General features: G+C 53.9%; 9 protein-coding genes across 9 annotated transcripts; 3 read left to right on the top strand and 6 right to left on the bottom strand.

Moving 5' to 3' along the window:
- Nucleotides 1-143: 143 nt before the first annotated feature.
- On the bottom strand, nucleotides 144-4,025 carry BU25DRAFT_458778 (uncharacterized protein; the record flags this gene model as incomplete). Its single annotated transcript, XM_033710233.1, has 5 exons — nucleotides 144-412; nucleotides 472-2,139; nucleotides 2,187-3,770; nucleotides 3,822-3,925; nucleotides 3,982-4,025. 5 exons carry the CDS (start codon nucleotides 4,023-4,025, stop codon nucleotides 144-146), a joined length of 3,669 nt encoding a protein of 1,222 aa, XP_033561643.1.
- A 1,059-nt stretch (nucleotides 4,026-5,084) lies between these two features.
- Nucleotides 5,085-5,858, top strand: BU25DRAFT_458779 (uncharacterized protein; the record flags this gene model as incomplete). Its single annotated transcript, XM_033710234.1, has 2 exons — nucleotides 5,085-5,670; nucleotides 5,728-5,858. The coding sequence occupies 2 exons, from the start codon at nucleotides 5,085-5,087 to the stop codon at nucleotides 5,856-5,858; spliced, it is 717 nt and encodes a 238-aa protein (XP_033561644.1).
- An 886-nt stretch (nucleotides 5,859-6,744) lies between these two features.
- Nucleotides 6,745-8,139, bottom strand: BU25DRAFT_411059 (porphobilinogen deaminase). The gene is made up of 2 exons (XM_033706451.1): nucleotides 7,762-8,139; nucleotides 6,745-7,714 (listed from the first exon to the last, which is right to left on the bottom strand). The coding sequence occupies exons 1-2, from the start codon at nucleotides 8,096-8,098 to the stop codon at nucleotides 6,855-6,857; spliced, it is 1,197 nt and encodes a 398-aa protein (XP_033561645.1). The 5' UTR covers nucleotides 8,099-8,139; the 3' UTR covers nucleotides 6,745-6,854.
- A 920-nt stretch (nucleotides 8,140-9,059) lies between these two features.
- On the bottom strand, nucleotides 9,060-9,595 carry BU25DRAFT_421870 (uncharacterized protein; the record flags this gene model as incomplete). Its single annotated transcript, XM_033708117.1, has 2 exons — nucleotides 9,060-9,460; nucleotides 9,514-9,595. 2 exons carry the CDS (start codon nucleotides 9,593-9,595, stop codon nucleotides 9,060-9,062), a joined length of 483 nt encoding a protein of 160 aa, XP_033561646.1.
- A 510-nt stretch (nucleotides 9,596-10,105) lies between these two features.
- On the bottom strand, nucleotides 10,106-13,592 carry BU25DRAFT_458782 (uncharacterized protein; the record flags this gene model as incomplete). Its single annotated transcript, XM_033710235.1, has 3 exons — nucleotides 10,106-10,184; nucleotides 10,244-13,259; nucleotides 13,310-13,592. The coding sequence occupies 3 exons, from the start codon at nucleotides 13,590-13,592 to the stop codon at nucleotides 10,106-10,108; spliced, it is 3,378 nt and encodes a 1,125-aa protein (XP_033561647.1).
- A 240-nt stretch (nucleotides 13,593-13,832) lies between these two features.
- Nucleotides 13,833-15,152, top strand: BU25DRAFT_411063 (uncharacterized protein). The gene has a single exon (XM_033706453.1). It carries the CDS (start codon nucleotides 13,915-13,917, stop codon nucleotides 15,067-15,069), a length of 1,155 nt encoding a protein of 384 aa, XP_033561648.1. The 5' UTR covers nucleotides 13,833-13,914; the 3' UTR covers nucleotides 15,070-15,152.
- Nucleotides 15,148-16,626, bottom strand: BU25DRAFT_65454 (uncharacterized protein). The gene has a single exon (XM_033711993.1). It carries the CDS (start codon nucleotides 16,373-16,375, stop codon nucleotides 15,227-15,229), a length of 1,149 nt encoding a protein of 382 aa, XP_033561649.1. The 5' UTR covers nucleotides 16,376-16,626; the 3' UTR covers nucleotides 15,148-15,226.
- Nucleotides 16,627-17,382: 756 nt separating this feature from the next.
- BU25DRAFT_341704 (uncharacterized protein) lies at nucleotides 17,383-19,183 on the bottom strand (the record flags this gene model as incomplete). The annotated part of the gene is made up of 5 exons (XM_033702877.1): nucleotides 17,383-18,440; nucleotides 18,490-18,774; nucleotides 18,830-18,928; nucleotides 19,056-19,100; nucleotides 19,153-19,183. 5 exons carry the CDS (start codon nucleotides 19,181-19,183, stop codon nucleotides 17,383-17,385), a joined length of 1,518 nt encoding a protein of 505 aa, XP_033561650.1.
- Nucleotides 19,184-19,317: 134 nt separating this feature from the next.
- BU25DRAFT_393439 (uncharacterized protein) lies at nucleotides 19,318-20,854 on the top strand. The gene is made up of 2 exons (XM_033704694.1): nucleotides 19,318-19,688; nucleotides 20,021-20,854. Exons 1-2 carry the CDS (start codon nucleotides 19,607-19,609, stop codon nucleotides 20,674-20,676), a joined length of 738 nt encoding a protein of 245 aa, XP_033561651.1. The 5' UTR covers nucleotides 19,318-19,606; the 3' UTR covers nucleotides 20,677-20,854.
- The last annotated feature ends 1,363 nt before the right edge of the window (nucleotides 20,855-22,217 follow it).

Consider the following 22,217-nt stretch of genomic DNA (forward strand, 5'->3'; position numbering starts at 1 on the left):
GTAGGTTCTCAAAGGAACAATGTCAATTTTTAGGTGATAGGTGAGTAGTTGCGGGTCTTGTTCTTGAGGCGAAGTCCTTCCTGGGTATATATTGTACGTCCGAGTCCAAAGTCACAATGCTGTCGTTGGCCATCCACTTAGTCTTATGTGCTTTCCTCCGACTGTCTGCGTCTCCTCAAGATTCCCTCCTCGTACTGACGCAGCAGATTGGACAGCTTTGGAAACTGCACTGGCTTTGTAAGGAACATGTCGACGCCGGCCTTAAAAGCTTCGTCCTCATCCTCTTGGCTGGCCAGACCAGTCAAAGCTATGATGACTGATTCCTTGGCGGCTGGACCACGCTCGTAGCCAGTTTCCATCCTACGGATCTGCCGAGTAGCCTCGAAGCCGTCCATTACAGGCATAGAAAGATCTTAAACTCGCCGTTAGCCTTACGCTCGGATTGAACGATGTAGCAGACGAGATACATACCCATGAAGATCATGTCGAATCCTTCGCTACAATTCTGCGCCGCTTCAACTGCCTCTCTGCCGTGCTTCGCTTGCTTTGTGTCGCGATACCCATTCTTCTTGAAGAACGCCCCTAATAATCTGAGGTTGAGAGCGTTGTCGTCAACGAGGAGAATTCGAAGAACCGGGGAAGGCTTAAGCTGTGGGTCCACTTCCTGATCGATTGGCTTTCTGGCCATTTCCTTGGTTGCAGTAGATTGATCCTCGTTTGTAGGTGCCTTTTTAGGACCCGGAGATGACTTGGACGAATCTGAAGGTGGAGGCGGAGTCTGTGAGGCTTCAGCTATCTGCAGTTTCTCCAAACTGGGCATGTACAGCTCGCTCGATAAGCTCTCTTTGAGTTCTTGCAAGTTTGCTGGTCCTTTCCGGGGCTGAGGCTCTTTCTCAATCTCCTGCCTATCGACACTGGCATTCTCGCCGTATTTCCGGAGCTCGTCTAGTTTTTCAAGGCAAGAAAGCAGGCCTTTTGCCACATTGTTAGGCCCAAGAGGACGTGGTACTCTCTCCCATTTGATGTATCCATCAATGGTGTCCATTCGCTTTCCAAGCCTGCTTGGAACCATTACTATGCTCAAGAGCACACCGTGCTTGCCATAAGCTGGGGCGGTTTCCTTGACCGCCTCTATCATTTCCTCATTCCCTTCATCGACCAAGATAATATCTGGCCTGGCATCCTTTATCGGTTCCAACAGGGTGCAACCATACCAGTCGCAAAGGTAGTTGGTGAGGGATTCGCGGACGAATTTTGGAAAACCGTAGATGACCGCAGACAACTTCCGATCACGGATCGTCTGAATGTTGCTTTCAAACTCCAATGCTGGCTGGCCCTTCTCGTCATCGTTGGTTGTGCAAATCCTCATTGGTACCCTAACCTTGATCTCGGTTCCCTTGTTTTCCTCGCTCTGAACTTGTATCTCGCCGCTGAGTAGTGAAACTAAGCTCTTTACAATTGACATGCCCAAGCCAACCCCATGGGTCGAAGTCGAATCTTCCTGCGTGAATGGAAGAAAAAGCTGGTTATCCATGAACTCTTTGGACATGCCTTTGCCTGTGTCTTGAATAGTGAGGGTAAGGGTGCGCCCTGACGTAATATCATTGCTGCATCTTAGAGGATCCTCGACGACTTTGCTTGCACTTAATGTGACTATCACCGAGCCGCTCTTTGTGTACTTCAGGGCATTGCCAATGAGGTTGACCGCAATTCGCCGGAGAGCGCCCGGCTCTGTGTAGTAATTCCAGTTCTCTTCGTGCTTGATGTTACAGACCACTATGACCTCACTCCCCTGTGAGTTCTGAAAGCTCTTTCCAGCTTCGAGGACACTGAGAATTTCTTCGCATAGCATAGCAAGGTTCGTGCATAGGTAGAGGCCTTCGTAGTCTCTGTCTGGCCCAGAAGCATGGCCTTTTTTGTTAGAGAGTGCCCATACAGTGTCAGGCGGATGTAGCTGACGGTACTTATGTTGGCGCCTTTCGAACTGATTGATCTTTGCGTAACTCAACACGCTGGTGAGCGTCTCATGAAGAGTCGAACCGCAAGTTGTGATCATTTCTGCAAGCGGTTTTTGCATTGAATCAAGTCCAGACTCGCTGAGAAGTTGAACTGCACCAAGGATTCCATGAAGAGGTGTTCCTGCACAGCGATTAGCAGCTGATGTCGCAAGATGTAAGGGAACGAACTCAATTCATGGCTGACAGAGGAAACAAAGGTCTCTTTTTGCTTTGCAAGCGACGAGGCATCGTAGCGCGCAATTTCCGACTCAACGACGTGCAGAAACGCATTCAATGATCCAATGTCGACAGCATCCATAAAAAGAGGAGTTGACTTGGTCCTCCATGCAAAACATGCACCTAGGCGCTTAAGTGAGGTAGGCTCCGTAAGCGGCTTGAACACAAGCTGTCTGATGTTGCTGAAGGACGACGTGAGCCTGCGTGCTTCCTCTGGCAAATCGATCTCTACCAAGGTTTCGTTCTTCACTCGCATAAAGCTTGACTTAGACATATGCCACACCGCACCATGCGGATGACGGTCCATCAGTCTTTGCAGGAAACCTTCGTCGATGTCTCGTAGCCCAAGCGTAGACTGTGATATTCGCACCAGCTTCAACACATCATCGGAACCGGAGATCCCAAGAATCTCAGTAGGTCTTTGAACATAGACGCCTTTCAGGTACTCGGCGCTGGTGTAAATCCTGCTATGAGTGCCGGGTGGATCAGGATCGTGTGGACTGAATGTATCTCCTGGTACATCGGTCCGGTCCTTTGATAGGGACTCCTCCTGTGCAGATGTGTTGTGGTGTGCAAGCGGGCACGCAATTTCTCGTTCAAGCTCTTGCTCTGGTTCAGCAACGGGCTGTACGTCGCCATGAAACCCAAGGAGGCCATCGACGAATAGAACCCCATCTGCCTTAAGAGCAGAACGTAAACATTCGGCGGCCCTGCGAAAAACTTTTCGATACGTCGTCTCGCCTTTTAACAGGCCTCGCTTGTCGTCATTGCCACGTTTGGCTGTCAATGATCTTGCGTCTGTGGCATTGTCGTGTTCAGCAACATGATAATCTCGCTCGATTTCGGCATCGATCAATCTCTGGGACTCTCTCCCTTCCACAGGGGGATTGTCTAGACCTGAAAGCGGATCGTCTGCCAATGTATGAAGATCCACACGCTCAGCTCCACCTGCTTTCATTTTCTGTATCGAGGACTTGCGGCTTGCAGGAGTTCGCGGCTCCTCGAGTAGCTGAATGTGCAGAGCGCGCGATTTGAGGAAGATGTCAAGTTCGTCCTGCATAGCGGTACACCTGTTGTAAAAACCACGTTCTCTTGCAAGTTCGAGTAGATCCATGCATCTGCGCGCTGTATCAGCCAGAAAACCAGCTTCAGATGTCGACAACGGCGGCCTTTCAGTTCGGTTGACAACGCAGATGGCACCAATGTTATGTCCGTTCTTTGAGGTCATAGGAACGCCTGCAAAGAATGACAACTGTGCCGGCTCCGACACTGCTGAAAGGTTGCATGTTCGAGGATCCCGTTGCAGAGCAGGTATACTAAACACTCTTTCGCTTGCTGATCCTGGGTTGACTGCAACGATCTCTCGAAATAGCGAGGCCCACGTTGGTCGATCTTTCTCTCCAACGTGCAGCCATGCACCCTCTCCAGAGTCAAACTCTACTCGGGAAAGGTTGTCGTCCGCATCCACTCTGTGGCCGTCTACGATGAAATGCAAGCGGTTGTCATCAATGAGTACTAAGAATGCCCCCTGCACCGCTGCATGGCCTCGTTAGCACTCCATTTAATCTCCGGGAGCAGTCGCAATACCAAGGCGCACGATTGTGAGCTCGACACGGTCATTCAAAGACCCATGAAGGACTGCATCCCTCGCAAGAAGTGGTTTCTCGTCGACGCGAAAAAGCTGGAGATATCTACACTATACGTAAGCGAAAAACGCGCAAGTAGGACCGCAGAAGTATGCGCGTACTTGCTCAGCTCATATTCAACTTGAGCCTGCTGCAAGGTCGTCATGTCCAGAGGGTTGTCCGAGGGATGCGTCCGCGAAGGGGCAGACTTTCGGCGCTCTGATTTGAGATAGGAAATCAAAGTAACGTGAGATGGGAAGGACTGTGACGTCACCGCCTAAACGAACAGGTTCGACTCAAGGAAAGAATAAGGAATACAGATTCAAAGTGCACGTATATCGGCCGTATAACGTGCATAGAAGGGATAGAGAAGAGGTCTGCAAGTGACTGCGCCAGTAGCCGCCACCTGCTGATCAGCCCTGCGTTCCTGGTCTGGCTGCATTCGGCCGGAGAAGTCTTGCGAGCCTACCAGTGCAGGTTACTTCAAAACCAAGATGGGCCGGTTTCTGAACCACATAACCACTAACCAAATTTCGAAGAATCAAACTTCGCTTCAACTGTTGTCCATCGTGGTTTTTATAGTGATCAGAGCCTGCGCACAACTTCCTGTCAAGGTGTGTTTGACAAGGGAACAGCAAGTGACGGGCGTCCCTCCGCTACATGCGACCTGATCCCTGGCAGGCGTTGTTGAGCATTACACACATCAAGAGACGAAACAGACTTCGGGACAAGACGCGTAGGCTATTGCTTAGGCTGCCGCGATCTCGACGGAATATGAAACACTGACAACCCCAGCGCATCGCAACTCAACTGTTCAACTGGTCTCAACGAGCGCAGAGACTGACCACTCGCGCGTACCGCCTCGCTAGACTCACCAGTGCTTGATCTACGCATCACAGCGTCATGACCCCCGGTTCGGAAACAGTGGCAGCTGTCTTTGCTTCATGCTTCGAACCTCGTCGTCAGCATCGCGGGCGCCTGCCTGACTGCCTCTTCACGGCAGCATGAGAGCCGTTTCTGTCAAGTTTCAACTACAGCGAGGCTACGTGGGTGTCGACGAGTAAGCATGTTCTGTTGTGTGAGTATTTAGAGGCAGTGACCTGTCAAGTGTCAAGTATCTCCATCCAAGTCTCAATTGTTTAGCATCACATCGCAGGCGATCTCTTCGGTTCTCAAGTCTCACATTTACCATACGGCAGGCCCGATATCATACATAACATCCACCATGCGTTCCATCAGCGTCCTTCTCGCAATCCTTTTCGCTTTTGCCACAACCTCCCACGCCTGGCCCAGCGCCGAATTTCCAACCCTCGAAGTTCGCAAGCATGGCGACGGCAACAACACCAGCTCCAACGATCCTGAGCACGCCCTGAAGAAGTCGTGCAAGAAGATGCGCAAATTCACCGCCCTCTCTCAGATTGCAGCCAACCAAACCAAACTCGATGCGTGGGTCGCGGAAGGCAAGCTTGACGCCGCTGAAGTGGATGCTATCAAGGCAAAGGCCGCAAACGCCACTGCAGAGCTGCAGACAATGCAGTCTAACACAACACTCGTCGGCGAATGCGCCATTGTGGATGCCGAGCGCAAGAGCGTCAAGCAGTGCAAGCAGATGAAGAAGTTGACCAAGCTGGCAGCGCTGGCAAGCAACGACACCGCTATGGCCGCTTTCGAGCAAAAGAAGGGCTTGAACGAAACAGGCATTGAGAAGTTGAAGGCGAAGGTTGCAGAGGCAGCAACTAAGTTGCAGGAGATGCAGTCTAACACCACGCTCACGGACTTTTGCATTCAACGACAGCAGCAAAAGGGCAATGGTTAGTCCATCATTACATGGTGCATAGCCTGTATATCTTGATACTAACATGAGCCAGTCTCGGACTCTGATGATACGACTGCAGGCCAGGTTCAGCAGGCCACCGGCGGTGCAGCAGGTCTCACTGCACAGACCATGCCATACGTCCTCGTACCGGCGCTTGCCGCTGTCTTCGCCATGTTCTTCTAAGCCTCATGACGGAAACGCGATCGGTACCGAAAACGGCCGGGTCGACGAGAGCAACAACACGGCACGATTACAACACTGCCGAAGTAGCAGCGATAGCACCCTGCAGCAACAGCAAACTCGTGCTATGAGAACCATCAACGTAGAAGATACCACTGTAGACCAATAGCAAAATTTCACTCACATTCGCTTCCCCTCTTCAAATTGTCTGTGAGCTCAAAACCCTCTGCCTTTCGCCCGCGCCTAAGTTCAACCCACCCAAAACCGCATTTCGTATCGAGACCTGGCGTCGAGCCCTGTGAAGCCAAGCTGACCATAGACTACCGAAGTGCCCACAGTGGGTTTTCGCGCGCCCGATCGGAGAGTGGTCCATGAGTCAAAAGTAGGTTGGCTGGAAAGGGCCGATTGACACGCGCTGTTCCGTTTGCATCATTTGGCAGCAATTCTCGGGCGGGTTTTGCACTCAGACCGGATGCCTGGATTTGGTTGCCTGACAAAGAGTGAGGGTTGAGGTGAATGAATTGACATGGATGCGAACCTCTGAGAGCGTTTTCTTTTTTTTTTCTTTTTTCTTTTTTCTTTTTTCTTTTTTTTTGACCTTTCTTTTTTTTTGAAGTTTGGGGTGCGAGCAAGTTGGTGTGAAGTAAGTCATCATGAAGGCTTTGTGGTATTGGTTCTCAGGTACTCATGAGGCTAGGAACTTGCGCCTCAACGTTCTTCACAAGCTCTCTCGTTTAAATCGCTACACGACTATGTCAGTAGTACTATTTCCTCTGTGTTGCATTTCGTCCTGCGACCATTGGACATCGTTTAACACTGGAATAGCTCATTATCCCAAAGACTATACTGGTTGGCGTACTTGGAAGCCAGGAAAATGTGTGTGTGTGGTTGCTTGTGAGTTGTCTCATATAGCATTGTCTGCTTTTCGCTATGGCAGCTCAGTTACTATGCTGTGCCGGGAAACAAGCTTGCGCGCTCATGGCCCCGTACTTGGGCCATCTATGCTGTGCCTGGTAAGACACCCATGGCTTCCAATTGCTTCTTCGCTCCCCACTGCTTCTCAACTTTGATCTGCTCCAGGATCTTGCCTGCACCCTTCTCGATTAACACCTTTGCGATCTCCTTGCCGAAATCATCGGCTTCCTCTGCAGACCGGACCTTCCGCACTGCCTCGTGCTCGACGAACTCAGTTCCATCCACACTGACGACCAGCGTCTTGAGCACCAGCTCCTGGTCATCGAGATCCGGCTCTGAAACCTCGAGAGCGGCACCGTGCTTGTCGTAGTCCTTCGCTGGCTGTGCGCCGACCGCCAGGCCCTTACCTCCACGCCATGTTGTCTCAACACCAATCGGCACACTGCAGCCTCCCTCGAGTGTACGCAGAAGCGCACGCTCTGCGCCACAGGCTCGCGTTGTGCGCTCGCATCTGATCTTGCTGAGCATGCTCTGCATAACCTCGTCGTCTCTTCTGATCTCAATGCCCAGAGCTCCCTGCCCCACAGCGTGCAGCATGCCGCCGGTGGAGCTTGTGAGTTTCTGGCTGATTCGGTTTGCAAACCCTATCCTGTTCAATCCAGCTGTTGCGAGGATGATAGCGGAGTATTGCGAGTCCTCGGCATCCAGCTTGCCTAACCTGGTTCCAACATTGCCTCGTAGGTCGGCGAACTTCAGATGCGGGTAGAGCTTGCGTAGCTGAGCGGCGCGGCGGACAGAAGACGTACCAATGGTGGCACCTTGAGGCAGTGTGGCGAGCGTCGTTTCTTTGGGTAGACGAGGCGAGATGATGAGGGCGTCGCTGGGATCTTCACGCTCGAGGATGGCGCCGAGAAGGAGGTTGTCAGGGAGGTGAGTAGGCATGTCTGTCCGAATCAGCGGAAGCCACAGCGTATATGCCCAGCGATCATACCCTTCAGACAATGGACAATGATATCCAAGTCACACTTCTCCAGCATGCTCTCTAGCTCGCCCGTCCATAAGCTCTTTGCATTCTCTCCCTGGCTCAATTGCTGCAGGGGGGTGATCTTGTCCCTGTCACCGTGCACCATGACAGGGCAGATCTCAAAGGTCCGGTCTGGGTTGGCATCTTTCAAAGCCTGCTTGACAGCGTTGGCTTGCACCAAAGCAAGTGCGGAATTGCGCGTGCCAATGTTGACTGTGGGGAATTGTGTGCTTGCTGAGGTGTTCAGGCTCTGTGGCGGGGGCTGTGACGAAATCTGGAGATCTGAAGCTGTTGCTGAAGCCATGGCGGCTTGTTTGTGGAAGGAGTGACCGTAGCGAGAGCAAGAGGCGACTGCAGCTGTAGACTTCTTTCCTCGAGCCTCGGTGAGATCGCGGGGCACGTTCGGCAGTTACCGTTCACGTCACAGCCCCACTAATGCCATAGCGCCAGGTACATTTGCATCTCCAGAAACCTCAAGTCAACGAAAGGTCAAGCATCAGCCTCCTCGTCAGTTCGCTTTCGAGCAAGCAAACACGACCGGCTCCTCGTCAGCAGACTTTCAATCGGAACATGACATTCTTGGGGCTTTTGCCACCGACCTCACGGAGTCTCATCCTTCTTCCCACCCAGCCTCTTGACAATGAATGCACCCGTGATCATCCTCAAAGCCAAGTCGCGCTCATGGCTGTCTGACGCTTTTCGGCGGCCAAGAAGAAGCATTGTTATCCTTCCCTGCAGCTGATAGCCGACTGGAACAGCACATATCGACGATTCAACATGGCATTTGTAACCTTTAAAGAGCATGAACCTGTGTTCCTGGACGCACTCGGCGTCTGTCGTGCCCTGCGACAGCAGCCTACGGCATGCAGTCGCGACTCATACCCAGATGATCTTCATCTCTGAACCGGTTTGACTACCACGAAGTTATGATCTGCACTCGGGCATGTGCCGACAGTATGGGAATATATAAATCCATGATCACACCTGCCAGCGTGTTGTAAGTCAGTTCCATCAGGAAGTATACTGGCCAGTAAAGCGTTGGCTTTGGTTTACTTGATGCTTTGATGTTCATGGCTTTATGATTTGTAGACAGGACTATGGTTCTTAAACTGTATTGATATCTTTCCGTGTCCTCGTTCCTCGTCAATGCAGTTCTTGCTCCTCGGCTCAGTCCCATCAACCACCCCCTCGAATCAGTCCACTCTCACACCCTCTTATTTCAGTCCGGCCTCCGCTCCCCCCTCCCTCTCTCAACCCCTCCCCCCCTAACCAAGCAAACTCGCAAGTCCCACCGCCAACCCAATCGCCACAATCTCCACCGTGGCACCCACCCTTGTCGCGCCTTTCGTCTTATTTTTCTCACCTTCTTCCTTGTGCTTCTCCGCTGCTTTTGCGCGCTCGATAGAGGCTATCGTCTCGGGCGGCCAGCCGGAGGGGTATTGCGACTGAGTTGTGGTAGGATGTGTGGAGGGGAGTTCTATCACGGATGCAGTAGGGGACATTTTGGGGTTGGTTGAGGGAATGGTGAGGGGCTCTTGTGGTGTGTTTGTCGCTGGGGAAGCGTGCGGAGGAGCGGAGAGCGGAATCACGTCTCTGGCGTTGTCCGGGTCGAAGCATCTGTGGACTGGGTTCGGAGGGTTTGACAAAGAGGCTTCTTTGCAACATGCTCGAGGGTGTCAGGTATGCCAGCATATCGAGTGCGAAAGCCAGCGAACTTACTGGTATTGTTGGTAGACGAATCTGAAGAGCCGCAGCCTCCTATGTAGTGTGCGGCACCTTGGGTTTTGAACGGGTTGTGCATGTTGTGCTGTTTGTAGGACCGAATGAATTATTGATCGGAGGAAAATGCAGATGAATTGGTAGATTGAAAAAGTGATAATAGTTGGCTTTGGGTATGTTTTTCGTTTGATTTCGCTTGGACTTGTAGTACTGTCTAGTTCCTCTTGACTGTGTTCTATCCAGGTTATATGTGAGGAAGTGGTGATCAACGATGTTGGCTGTGCTTGTATGGCCACAGGGCTGAGGCGCGCCACCAGGTCATGATCTGCACTGGAACGCCTGACGAGCAACACAACTATTCTCGAAACTATGTTGAATCGACTGCACGCTCCTTCACGCATGGCCATGAATGGCCTGCTTTCTATAAACCTTGGAAGCTACTGCGTTGAAGCTTCTATAACGTATGTGTGGCAGTGTCCTCTATTCTTTGATGTCTGTGATAACGCTAGACGTGACGAGGTTGGAGAGGTTAGACTTGTGAACACCCAAATCTGCCTCGTAATGCGCAGCGTACACAGTAGCGGGACGCGCGCTAACTGAGCAACTCCTTGATATCCTCAATCCTCTGCACTCTCTTCTCATCCTCACTCATCATGCCCAAGCTACTCGCACTGTTTCTCATTAGCACCCGGCATTCCTCGAGAACGGTCTCTCGATAGGCAAGACTTACATGAACTTCTTCCTCTCCTGAATCCTCAACATCTTCTCCTCGATACTCCCCTCGACCACAAACCGCACAACCCTCACACTCCCCTCCTGCCCCATCCGATGCACGCGATCAATAGCCTGCGCCTCAACCGCAAAGCTCCACCACGGATCCATCATAAACACATTCCGCGCACACGTCAGATTCAAGCCGACGCCGCCGGCGCGCAGCGAAAGCAGCAAGACATACGGCTTGGGGGACGCAGTGAACTCGGCGAGCACGGTGGCGCGCGTCTTCTGTGCCATGGAACCGTCGAAGCGCAGGAAGGGGATGTGGTCGCGCGTGAGCGCGGGCTCAATCAGGTCGAGGAAGGATGTGAATTGTGAGAAGACCACGGTCTTGCCGCGGGGGTCTGCTTTCCTGTTTTTCTTCAGGTGCGTGAGGAGGGCTTGGGTTTTTGCGCTGCCGCTCAGACCGATGCGGCGTAGACTGATGCGTGGCGTTTGGGTGGCAGGTGGTGCGGCGTCGCTGGCGAAACTGTGCGGCGGTTCGTCGGTGATGTGGTCGTGGCGCACGACTTCGAAGACGTCGCGTGCGTTGATGGGTTCGCGGCAGTTGAAGCAGCGTGGGATCTCGCCTTTGTCGCGCTGGTGGTTGATGTAGTTTAGCAGGCATTCTTTGCATGCCGAGTGCCAGCAGCCGGTTACGGCCTGGTCGACCATGGGCTCTTCGAAACATAGGGGACATTCGGCGTCGGCTTCGTCTTGGATCTGCTTGAGGACGTGAGCGCCGAATTTGTTGACGTCTTGGTCGCTGTCGGCAGTGAAGCGCTCGATTAGACTTGAGAGATCCATATCATCAGCTAGGCCGTTCGCGAGGTCAGACGCCATGTTGCCTTCCAGCTCATCGGCGACGAGATTGGACTTGCGGGTTAGGATGGGATGACAACATGATTGGCGGAGGCGAAGAATCTGGGCGAAAATGGTGGTGTAGTTCTTGAGCAGCATGCCAGACTCAGCGTTCTGTGTAAAGACGCTCTTTGCTCGTAGGTAGATGTGATCGTACACATCCCGCTCGTCTTGGGACAGAACAATGCGCTCGACATCGATGGTTTTTGGCGGTAAGGGCACTAAAGCCTCCCCATCAGGCGTTTTCATGTCTTTGGTTCGACGCAGAACAAGCGGCTCAAGCACTGTCTGCACCACATCGAGAGCCCGGATGAACTCGCCGGCCTCAAACGGTACGGTAATGAACGTTTTCCAGAACGAAAAGTTGCTCCAGGGTTCGACCTTGAGGAAACGCACGAGACTGAAAAGATCCTCAAGTCGGTTGACGATTGGTGTGCCCGTAAGCACCCACCGATGTCTTGCGCTAAGTTCGTAACAAGCTTTGGCAGTCTTCGATTGCCTGTTCTTGATGTAGTGCGCTTCGTCGAGTATGATGCGGAAGTAGTGCAGCGAAAAGATGCCGCCGTGCGAACCTCTGTTGCCATCTTGAGTGGCGACTTGGTTGAATTCAGATAGCACTGTGCCATAACTGGTGATGATCACGTTCGGTGCGTTGGCTGCGTTAGATGCACAACATAGTTTTTGAAGGTTGATGGCCTTGTCAGAGCCATAGTAGACCATAGCTTTCAAAGTGCCTTCCTTGGAAGCCTTTTCAGCCTCGCTATGCCATTGAGCGAGCAATGACATTGGCGCGATGACGAGCGTAGTATATGGCGCCGGCTCGACAGCTGCACTGGCCTTTTGCAGGCGCGGGAGACTTCTCGGTACAGCTGCTTGCTCGTACTGCTCCGGGTAATGCCTATGGGTGTGGATCAAGCTCAGCATCTCGATAGTCTTGCCCAGACCCATCTCATCAGCCAGAATACCGCCCAGACAATTCTGCTCTTGCTTCGGGAACTCGAGAGAGAGCTCGCCAGAGTACGGATTGACGTAGAACATGCACTGGTCTTCGATGATGGGTAGGTCTTGGTTATCGGCATCTTTCTTAGGCCACTGATACTCCTCCCATAGCGGATGCATAGAAACTTCCTTGCCGGCAAGTGATTCGTCTTTCTCTTTCCCAACCATCCAGTGCAGCGCCTGCTTCTGGTACTTTCGAAGGTCCATAACGAATGTGTCTGCAGGTTCCATTGTAGGCGTGTCGAAATCGAAAGATTGTGCTTTCTTGTACAACGAGTCCAGCTGGTCTTGTTCGAGCTCTGCGCCCTCCTCAGCTTCCTCACCCGGCGGCGAAGACGTCCCGTCTGCAGATGTCCCATTCTTAGCCTTTGGCTTCTCGTCCTTTTTCTCAGCACTCTCTGCTGCCTGCAGAAGACCTTGTCGCTTGTGCTTCTCTGTGCTCTCATTCTGACGTGATGGGTGCAGGTTGATGGACTCGAAGAGCTTCACGAGACCCACCTGACGCATCCTCAAATCACGCTCGTCCGAGGTTTCCTTCTCCTCGAATATGCTGACTTCTCGGTTGTCTTCCGGCTTCGTAAAATTCCTCTTGTCGAAAGCGCTGCGCAAAAAGTAGCCGTGTAGTTGTAGGTATATGGTATCGCTTGTACGTATTTTGTCCGGCACGTACACGCAGTTGCCCTCGAATGTGCACACTTTCTGGTCGATCAGGGCCGAGATCCAGGCTGCAGAGTCGTTCTCTAGTCTCCCCACTTCTTGCCCTCTTTCGTTGGTGAATCTGACCACGATGTCCTGCTTCTTGAGAGCGACCACACGCTTCTTCCCCTTCGGCTGCATCTTGAAGCGCTCAATGGTGACCTTCTCGTTGTGCTTGAGCAGTCCCGTCCCACTTGTCGTCGCCCAGCCGACCACTCCAAGTGACCCAATATACCGTTTCGACGGCATGTCCCTGAGTATTGGCGCCATTGGCGTCGAGGTGCCGGAGTCTTGCGATGCGACGGGACCTTCGGACTCGGTGCGCTTGAGTGAAGTCGCGATTGTGGTCTGGACGGCTGGAGGACGTGGTTGGAAGATAGCGGCGGGCGTAGGAGCAGGGGCAGAGGCCCAAGAGCCGTCCAGATAGAGATTGATTGCTGTGATGCATGAGCTCACTACCTGGAGTCTGCCTTGTAGCAACACCTACCTCGTTCCACATTGCTGCTGCTGACATGCTTCAACTTCTGCAACGTAGCGTATGGCAGCTCGCCAACGACTGCCTGGAGCATGCCAACATCAAACCCGTCCAATGTTGCTGCATCGTCACCACCGTTTCTTTCGTCCCGTGTATGTGTTGGGCTCGAAGGTGCCTGTGGCGGGGACGGCGGAGGTGGGTTGGAGAGTGCTGATCGTATTTGGGCTGGAGATGAGTCTTCGGCGAAGAAACGGCGCTTCTTTGCTGGTCGCTCGTCTGGGTGAGGGCTCTCCATTGGTGTCGTGGAAACCAAAGCAGCGAGATCATGGCGTTCCAATGCGCCAAATGGACATGCACTTTACGCGACTTGCCACGCGACTTGCCACGCGACTCGCCACACGACGCGCTTTCACGCTAAAGCGATCTGCATGACGGCGTCATCGGCGAATTGCCATTCGCTCGTTGCAGCTTACCGAAGCATCTTTTGGCCGCTTTTGGGCTCTTTTGTAATTGTTCGTGTGCATTGCCCGCCCTGTTCAAAACCAGGGCGTTGTTCAACTTTTGATCGTCAGTGCCATTTCCCCTGCTCCTTGAGAAGGGCCCCTGGAAGAGTTTCAATGCCAACTGCAAAGCTCCGAGCAGCCCCCGTACGGCGCATACACACAATCTCCACGCCCCAGCGACGGCGCATCCAAACATCGCAATGCTTCACCGACGCACCGCGCCCCTCGCAAGCTGAGGTAGCCCGGGCAAGAGCCTACTGCGCCAACCTCGTCCGGACATACGACACGCCCTCACACGTCCTCCAATCCTTCATTCCCCAGTCCTCCCGCGATGCCTACCTCGCCATCCGCGCTTTCAACGTCGACGTCGCCCGCGTGGCCGACACCACCAGCACACCCACCATCGGCATGATGCGCATGCAGTTCTGGCGCGACGCCGTCACAAAAGCACTGTCCGGCTCGCCGCCCAAAGAACCCGTCGCGATCCTGCTCGCCCACGCCGCCGAAGACCTGCACGCCCGCACCAACGGACGCAGTCGCATGAGCAAGAACTGGTTCCACCGCATCATCAATGCGCGCGAGCAGTATCTGGGGAATCCACCCTATCCGACTCTCCAGCTCCTCGAGAGCTACGCCGAGAACACGTATTCGACGCTGCTGTATCTGACGCTGAGCAGCCTGCCGCAAGCCAGTATAACGACCGACCACATCGCCAGCCACATCGGTAAAGCGACCGGCATTGCTGCCGTGCTGCGCGGCGTCCCGCTGATTGCGTTTCCGCAGCCCCAACCAGGCGGGACGGCCGGGCACATAACGGGGCAAAGCGGGCCGGCGCAGGGCGCGGTGCTGTTGCCGCTGGATGTCATGGCCGAGGCGAATCTGCAGGAGGAGCACGTGTTCCGTATGGGCGGCGAAGCGCCGGGCTTGAAAGACGCTGTTTTCGCAGTTGCGACGCGGGCGAACGACCACTTGATTACCGCACGCGAGATGCTGGCTAAACTAAGATCGGAGGGGACGCTGGGGCATGAGTTTGAGCATCAGGGTGATGAGGAGCATCAGTATGGCGCCGAGCAACTGAGCGCGGGGAAGGAACAGCAGCTGAACGAGGTAGAGCAGGCGTTCGGCGTGTTCATGTCGAGCATCAGCACGCAGTCGTGGCTCGATCGGCTGCAGAAGGCGGACTTTGACTTGTTTGATCCCAGTCTGAGGAAGAATGACTGGAAGCTGCCTGCGAAAGCGTACTGGGCGTACACGCGGCGGAAACTATGAGGCGGCAAAGATCAAACGATAATATTCGTCTCTTCTCAGGTCGTAATCACGAACGCCGCTGTTGATATGCCTGTGCTATGCCTGTGCTATGCTGTGCTATGCCTGTGCTATGTTACCTTCCACTCCCTCCTTCCCCCAAGTACGTTCGGCTCCAGCTTCAGCTCATCAGCCCCTGGACCTGCTCCCCACTCAGTGTCGTCTTCGCAGCCGGCCTCTCCTTCTTCTTCTTTGCGCCCGTCGCTTTTGACCTACTCGTCTGACCAGGCCTTTGCGACTCAGCGCTCTGCGCCTCCATAGCAGCTTCATGCTCGATGTTCTTCACCGCCCGACTAATCGCCATACTATACCCGCCAATCCACTCGCCCCAGCTCTGCTTACCACCCCCTCCTTCCTCTACCGCAGAAACCTCCATCGACGCTGGAGGAGCTTTTGATGGCGCCTTTGCTTTCGCCTTTGCAGTTGGCGGCGGTCCAGCATCCTCCCGCGCATTCCTCAGCGCCTGGTTCGCTCTTCGCTGATCGAGGAACGAACGCGCGACGTTCTGCGCCGCGCTCACACCGCTCTGAATCGTCTTGACATCCTCGGGGTTCAGGTTCGCGGGGAGCGGAATCCTATAACTGCCTGAGAGAGTGACTTGTCTGTCACTGCCGACGCTCACGCCAGGCCTGTCTCTCGGTATCTCTTCCACATATTCCGTATCTTCGGACGCTGAGCGGCGCGCGCGGGGCCTCGATTGTGCGGTGGGATTGTACAGAGCGAGATCCTGCCTCGCAACCTCAAGCTCGCTCTCCAGCCTAACCAGCTCTTCATCTGCGTCCTCATCATCTAGCTCTGTAACCTGGGCTTGTTGGTCTTCTTTCTGGCGCGAGAGGTTGCCGAGTGTGGCTGTTGTTGTCGTGCTCGAATTCTTCCTTCCCTTGCCCCTGCGGCGTGGAGACCGTGGTGCAGCACTCCCAGCCGATGGCGTGGATTTGTATAGATCCTCGACCTTCGCTTCGAGCCCTCTGACGCGCGACTTCAGCGCTTCGAGTTCGGCGGCTTCGTTCGATAGACTCGATGTAAGAGCGGTAGGTGTGGATGTCGGTTCCTTGTTGAGTTTGCGGGGTTTGCGTTTCGGCGGTGCATCTTTAGATTGGTCTTTGGGTTGACTCGGTGACGACTTCTTTGCAGCTTCTTTCTCGAGGACGACGCCGCCTGCTGAGCCTGGGCGGCCTGCGGTTGTTGGATCTGGATTTGCGGCTTTACGAGAGCGAGATTGTTTTGCTAGTGCGGTTGATGGGTCGGGTGATTGGGGCTTTGTTGACATTTTTGGAGCTTATGTGGATCTGTACAAGACAGAGTCCACTGGAGTGACTGTTGTGTGTTTCAGGATCCAGAGGTTTCTAAAGCTTGCTCGCTGCTGGAATGCGTGGAAATTCGAGTCGTGGAGCAGAACTAGAATGATTGATGCTAATTGATCTTGCAATATGAAATAATAGAAAGAATCGAGACATGAAAGAATGAAGAAAAGTGTAGAGTTGGACGCACCAAAGCAAGATATCGAGGTTGGACAGACTGACGTATGAGGGGTGGCTGAACAGGGGATCAACCCTGTCAAGCCACTGGCGCGGGAACGGATCGACGTCAACGGTGATCACCAAACGTCCAAATTCCAGACTATGACTATCCGCGGTTGTACTGAACCCTTTGACTGCATGTTATGTCCATTATAGAGGTTAGCAGTCGATTAGCAGACCCACAACAATTGAGCAGAGCTGATAAAGACCAAGTTTGAAGTGGAGAACTCAATCGTCAATCTAACCTGCAAATAAATACATGCCCAAGCCCTCATGTCGTCTATGGAAAAGGTACATTATCGTCACGACATTGACCTCGTAAGCGGGATGGGAGGCATCCCATGTTTTGGTGTGTTCGGAGAAGGTATTCGAGAAGATGGCAAGTCCAAGATTTTCGAAGCCTAGATGGGCGGACAAGATGATGCTGCGATTGGGAAACCGTAACTTTTGGAGGACGGAAAGGAAACAGGGTGACGGGCATGCTCGGGTATCGTGAGCGACATGGACCGGTGAAGGTGCAGCTGGAGAGCCATCAGTCTAACCAAGCGGACGAACGCCTTGCATCCCGGCTTGAACGCAAGGCAGAGGCAGTACACTTGAAAGACAGCCAACAAGACACAGCTGCTCAGAATGAACAGATATCAAAACCCTTTGAGAATGACTCCGCCACGCCGGTGAAATGCGCGACGTTGCTATTTTCCTGGAACGCAAAAAGGAACAAGCCACCAAATCACCATCCTAATCTGGATGAGATGATTTACGAGGCAATGGCACGGGCAGGAGCGCCTCCACGACGGTTGTTGCGGGCGTTCTTGGGGGCCTTGGTGACAGTGCTCCAGCCATCGTCGTCCATGGTCTCGGTTGTGGTGGCAGGGGCGGCAGGTGTGCTGGACTTGCGTCTCCAGGATCCTCCGTCCTTGGGGGCAACAACAGGCTCCTGGGGCTTGACGTCCTTGTCGCCAGCAATCTCGCCGTTGGCAGTCTCGTCCTGGGCCTCAGCCTCTGGGTTCTCAACAGTCTTGGGGACTTCATCACCCTTGGACTCCTCGGTGGACTTTGCGGACGCAGCCTCCTTAGCGGCGGCCTCCTTGACCTTCTTCTCCTCGCGGGCCTTCTCGTCAGCCTCCTTCTTCTGCTGGGCGGCCTGCTTCTGCTTCTCCTCAACCTCCCTCTCGCGGGCAGCTGTGTCAATAGGACGGGCGGCACCAAAGGGGTTTGGCTTGTCGGAGGGAGTCGCAAGCGAGGCAGCGGGCGCCTCAGAGACTGTTCGCTTGGCGAGGTTCAGCTTAGGACGGCTGGCAAGAGGAGCGGGAGATGAGGGCGTGCTGGCGTCGGGGGTTCCAGTAGGCGATGTGACGTCGGTGCGCATCTTGGACCTCCACTGGTTGTCCTGTTCTGCGGCAGTGGGCTGCCTCTCGTACTGCGGCTTGCCCTCGGCAGGCTGGAACTCGCGGCGTGGAGGTCCACGCTCGCCTTCTGGGCGACCCTCACCCCATGCTGGGGACTGCCTCTCACGGAATCCACCTTCGCGGGGCTCGCGGGGGCCGTCGAAGCGCCTACCGCCTTCTCTTGGTGCCTCGGTGGAGGGAGAAAGAGGGCCCTTGCGCTCCCAGTTACCGAAGTCGCGTGACTTGCCGTCACTCTCGAAGGCGGGACGCCTGCGCTCGCCGCGGTCGCTGCCGGCATCGGATGCACCAGCATCGAACCCACGGCTGCTGTAGCCGCGCTCGGGGCCACGGCGCTGGTTAGGGAGGTCGGGGAGGGGGCCCTTGCGAGACCAGTCGGAAATGTCCCTGGCTTCAGGGCGGTCCTTGGCTGCCATGTTGTCAGTGCATGTCTTGCTAGACCTCAGGGTGATACATACGGGGCTCGGCAACGCTGACCCGGACATTTCGGCCCTGGAACTGTGTGCCGGACAGGTCAAGAGCCTTCTTCAGGCCATCGAGCGTGCCAAACTCCACATAGCCGAATCCCTTGGGCTTGCGGTCCAGCTTGTCCTCGACGATGCGCACGCTGGTGACCTCGCATCCAGCGAAGAAGTCGTTGACGTCACCCTCGGTAGCGTCGAAGGAGAGGTTGCCCAGATGGGCAGTGTACGGGGGCTTCGAGGGGAGAGGGAGCTGCTCGCGGGTAGCGAAGCCGCGGTCGGCTGTGAGACACTGTTAGCGTGCGCATACAACAAAAGACGCAGAGCCTCGACATACCGAAGCTGCCAGCGCGGTCCGCGCCGAATCCGCCGCCAGAGCCGTAAGAAGGCCTGTCGCTGGCGCCGCCGTAGCTGGCGCCGCCAAAGCCACCACCACCTAGCGCCGTGTGAGCATGCAATCTGTTGAGAAATATCGAGTCGCAAGAGACGGTCGGGCAAAGTTACCTGCGCCTGTGGCATGTCAGTACAATCGTGCCAGCAAACTGTTGCAAGGCGTTACTCACGGGGCATTGGCGCGTCCTCCATCTCGTCAGCCCATGATCCCAGAGCTACACTTTGGTCAGCCGTCTGCGCGCTCAATATGGAGCCGGTGGCGCCTACATTGGTCGCCTAGGAAGTCTCCCAGGGACATCTTCTCCGCCTTCTTGTTCTTGGGCGCTGCGCAATGCCGTCAGCCATGTTTGCTGCAATTTGAAGCCGTACAGAGCGGGGCAAAAAAGCCGCCGCACCGGACACTGCCTGCCGTTTCCGTGGGGGGGCCGTACCCATGATTGCGGTTTGCCGTCAACGCGCAGTGAGTATCTGCGCGCTGTCCGAAAGTGTATGAGAGCGGGGTCTGCTCTCAAAAGTCGTCGTGGGGTGGTTGTGGTGTCGTTGGTTCGCGGCTGGCGATCCACCCAAAGCACTCGAGCCGGGAAATCTGCAAGTGCGGTTCTGCAATTTTAGGGACGTCTGTGCGCCCGCAGCCTTGACATCACTCTATCCCTCTATCCCTCTTGCCGAGAACGACAAACCCCATCGTTCAGCTGCGCCAAACATCGTCCATGGGAGAGCCATGAAGCCGTCGCACGACCCCGGACAGGTCACCAATCCTCTCGATGTGATCAAGCAGGCCGCGGGGATCGGGGGGCTCACTGGTATGCATACAATTTTGTACCGTTCTGCGTTGTCTCTTCTTCTTCTTTTTTCTTTTTTTTTTTGAACTCAACACCTTCATCTCAAGAAAGATGTCTTCAATTCGAAAGATATGAGTAATTGCAGCGCATCTTGCAAAAAAATCTCAAGGCTGCTTTCAGTCCATTTTCTTTCTAGCTTTTGGCATATGTACCATCTCGGCAAGACATGTGACACCCTTTCCCACGTTGTACTACGATCTTAGAGCCACCGATTCTCGTTCATCGCTGCGTGTTCACTATTGCTCTGTTGTTCGTTGGCGATTCACTTGCAACAATCTTCTAACAGCTCCCAGCCATCCCCGGAACTGCAATTGGCGCCTTCTCTGGAACACTTCGGACCCAAACCCCAGTTCTCTTCGCCATCGCCTCCGGCGTGCAATGCTTCGCCCTCGGTAGCACCTTCTGGACCGCTCGAACAGCGATTCTCAATTCAGATGGCCTCCTGAACTGGTGGAACGCCACCCGTGGTGTACCTCTACACCCTCGTAGTGACCTGAAACCCACACGCTCGGAGAAAGTCCGCGCATCTACCATAGCCGGCGCCTTTACTGGACTCAGTCTCGGTCTGCTCTTCCGGGGACCGCGCAATGCCCTTCCAGGTACCTTTATGTTCAGTATCTTCGGTTATGCAGGCCAGAATGGCTACAACTTCCTCGACAAGAAGAACACCGAAGAGATTGAGGAGGATGCTCGAATGGCTGCTCGGGGAGAGAAGAAAAAGAACTTCATGGAGCGGATTGCGGAGATGAAGTGGAGTCCTATGGAGGTTTTGACAGACGAGCGGTACGAGGAGATGCTGCAAGAGAAGCTGTTGAAGCTGGAGGCCGAGATTGCGATCATTGATGACAAGATCGAGGGTTTCAGACAGAAGGCAAAGGAGATAGCAGTCAAAAGGGCACAGGAGCAGGCGCAAGCACAACTACAGGTGGAACAACCACCAAAGGCGTAAGGCAGGACAGTGTAAGCTATGCTCTCATAAGCCTTCTTCACACCCACGGATCTCTTAAATTTATATTCTCTTGTAAGATACGTGTATGCAACGAGCCGGCATCCAGCGTCTTATGGCCTTGCCTGAAGGCCGTCAATGATTCATCAGTTCAACATCACTTTATCTTCCTGGACCTCCGTACGGGTGCTCCTTATATTGTGTCAGTCACTCAAACTTAGTCTATTTTCTATCTGATTCTCGGGTCCTATTTTCGCATGTAGCTGGAGAGAATCGTCTTAACACAAAAGCGCAGACAGCAACCTTGAGGGCCGCCCTCTTGCTGTTATTGTTGTGGGATGTGACAGATACAAAGCGCAACTGCCGTTATCGAGTGCAACGACAACAAGAGCAGCTGTACGGTCACTTCGGTCACCCGTCCAGGAACCGGCCTACTACACGCCTTGCAACGCCATATGATCGCCGTATGCAAGCTACCTAATAGTATGGCTTGCCTCACCTCGCATACCTTCACATCACCGGCACCGGCTCAACGCACACAACACCTTCGCGTCGCCCAAATTTTGCCACAACAAACGGCTATCACCAGCATCACCAGCGTCGTCCAACGCCGCCATCCCACATCTCTTGCTATATATTACTCAAATTTGGTCGCTTTCTCATCAACAGAACAATCAGGCATACTGGAGATGCGTCATCACTGCGGTTCAGTTCATTTATGTCAACTTCCCTCCGTTAGCTGAGGCATTCAAACCTGCCTGTTTTCAAAACCCACCAGCATCACCGAGAACTTGCGTTAGCACCCTATTAATAACAAGTTGCTAGACGTTGGTGTCCGTTGAACGGAAAACCCATCCACAAGCCAAGCGACCAGGATGGTTTACGTCGCGCTCCGAACCTTCTCGCCCTTGGAAAGGTAGTGAGAGTGGATTAGCATCGTGCTTTTTTGTTGTTGGGGTATTCTTTGTGCATGTTTTTGTTGGTGAAACCCGCGTGTAGTAGGCCCGCCTTCACTTACTACCGCTTCAGCGTCGCGAGCAACGACAGCAACGCGCCCAGGTACTTTAAAGACAGCCTTGCACCCTTTTCAATTGTGCAGTAGCAAAACAGAAGCACACAAAAATAAAAAGATAGTATGTTGTTTAGAGTTTCTCTCGCAATAATAATACCAACCAAATATCTCGTATGACTCCCAGCTTCGTGATCACAGCTAGAATGCACAATTTGCACCTCTACACCGCCCGTGTAACTACTCCAGCATCTAATACCATGTTTCACAACCTCGCCACTTCGACACTCGGCACGAGCACGTTCACATGTACGCATCTGCAGGCAACCGCACCGCCACACCTCGCCTAAATCGTTCTCATCTCCGTCCCCAACATCAATCCACGAACCCACTCAATCTCCACCATCACTCAATAACAAGTTTGCTTGCAACACGGCACACAAGGCAGCGACGCGAACACATAGCACGTGCCGCTATCACGCTAACGCGCTGTCACATGAGCAACTCTTACCAATCAGCGTCGCCACAGCGCTCA

This window comes from Macroventuria anomochaeta, assembly GCF_010093625.1.
Source record: "Macroventuria anomochaeta strain CBS 525.71 unplaced genomic scaffold BU25scaffold_17, whole genome shotgun sequence".
Lineage (NCBI taxonomy): Eukaryota > Fungi > Ascomycota > Dothideomycetes > Pleosporales > Didymellaceae > Macroventuria > Macroventuria anomochaeta.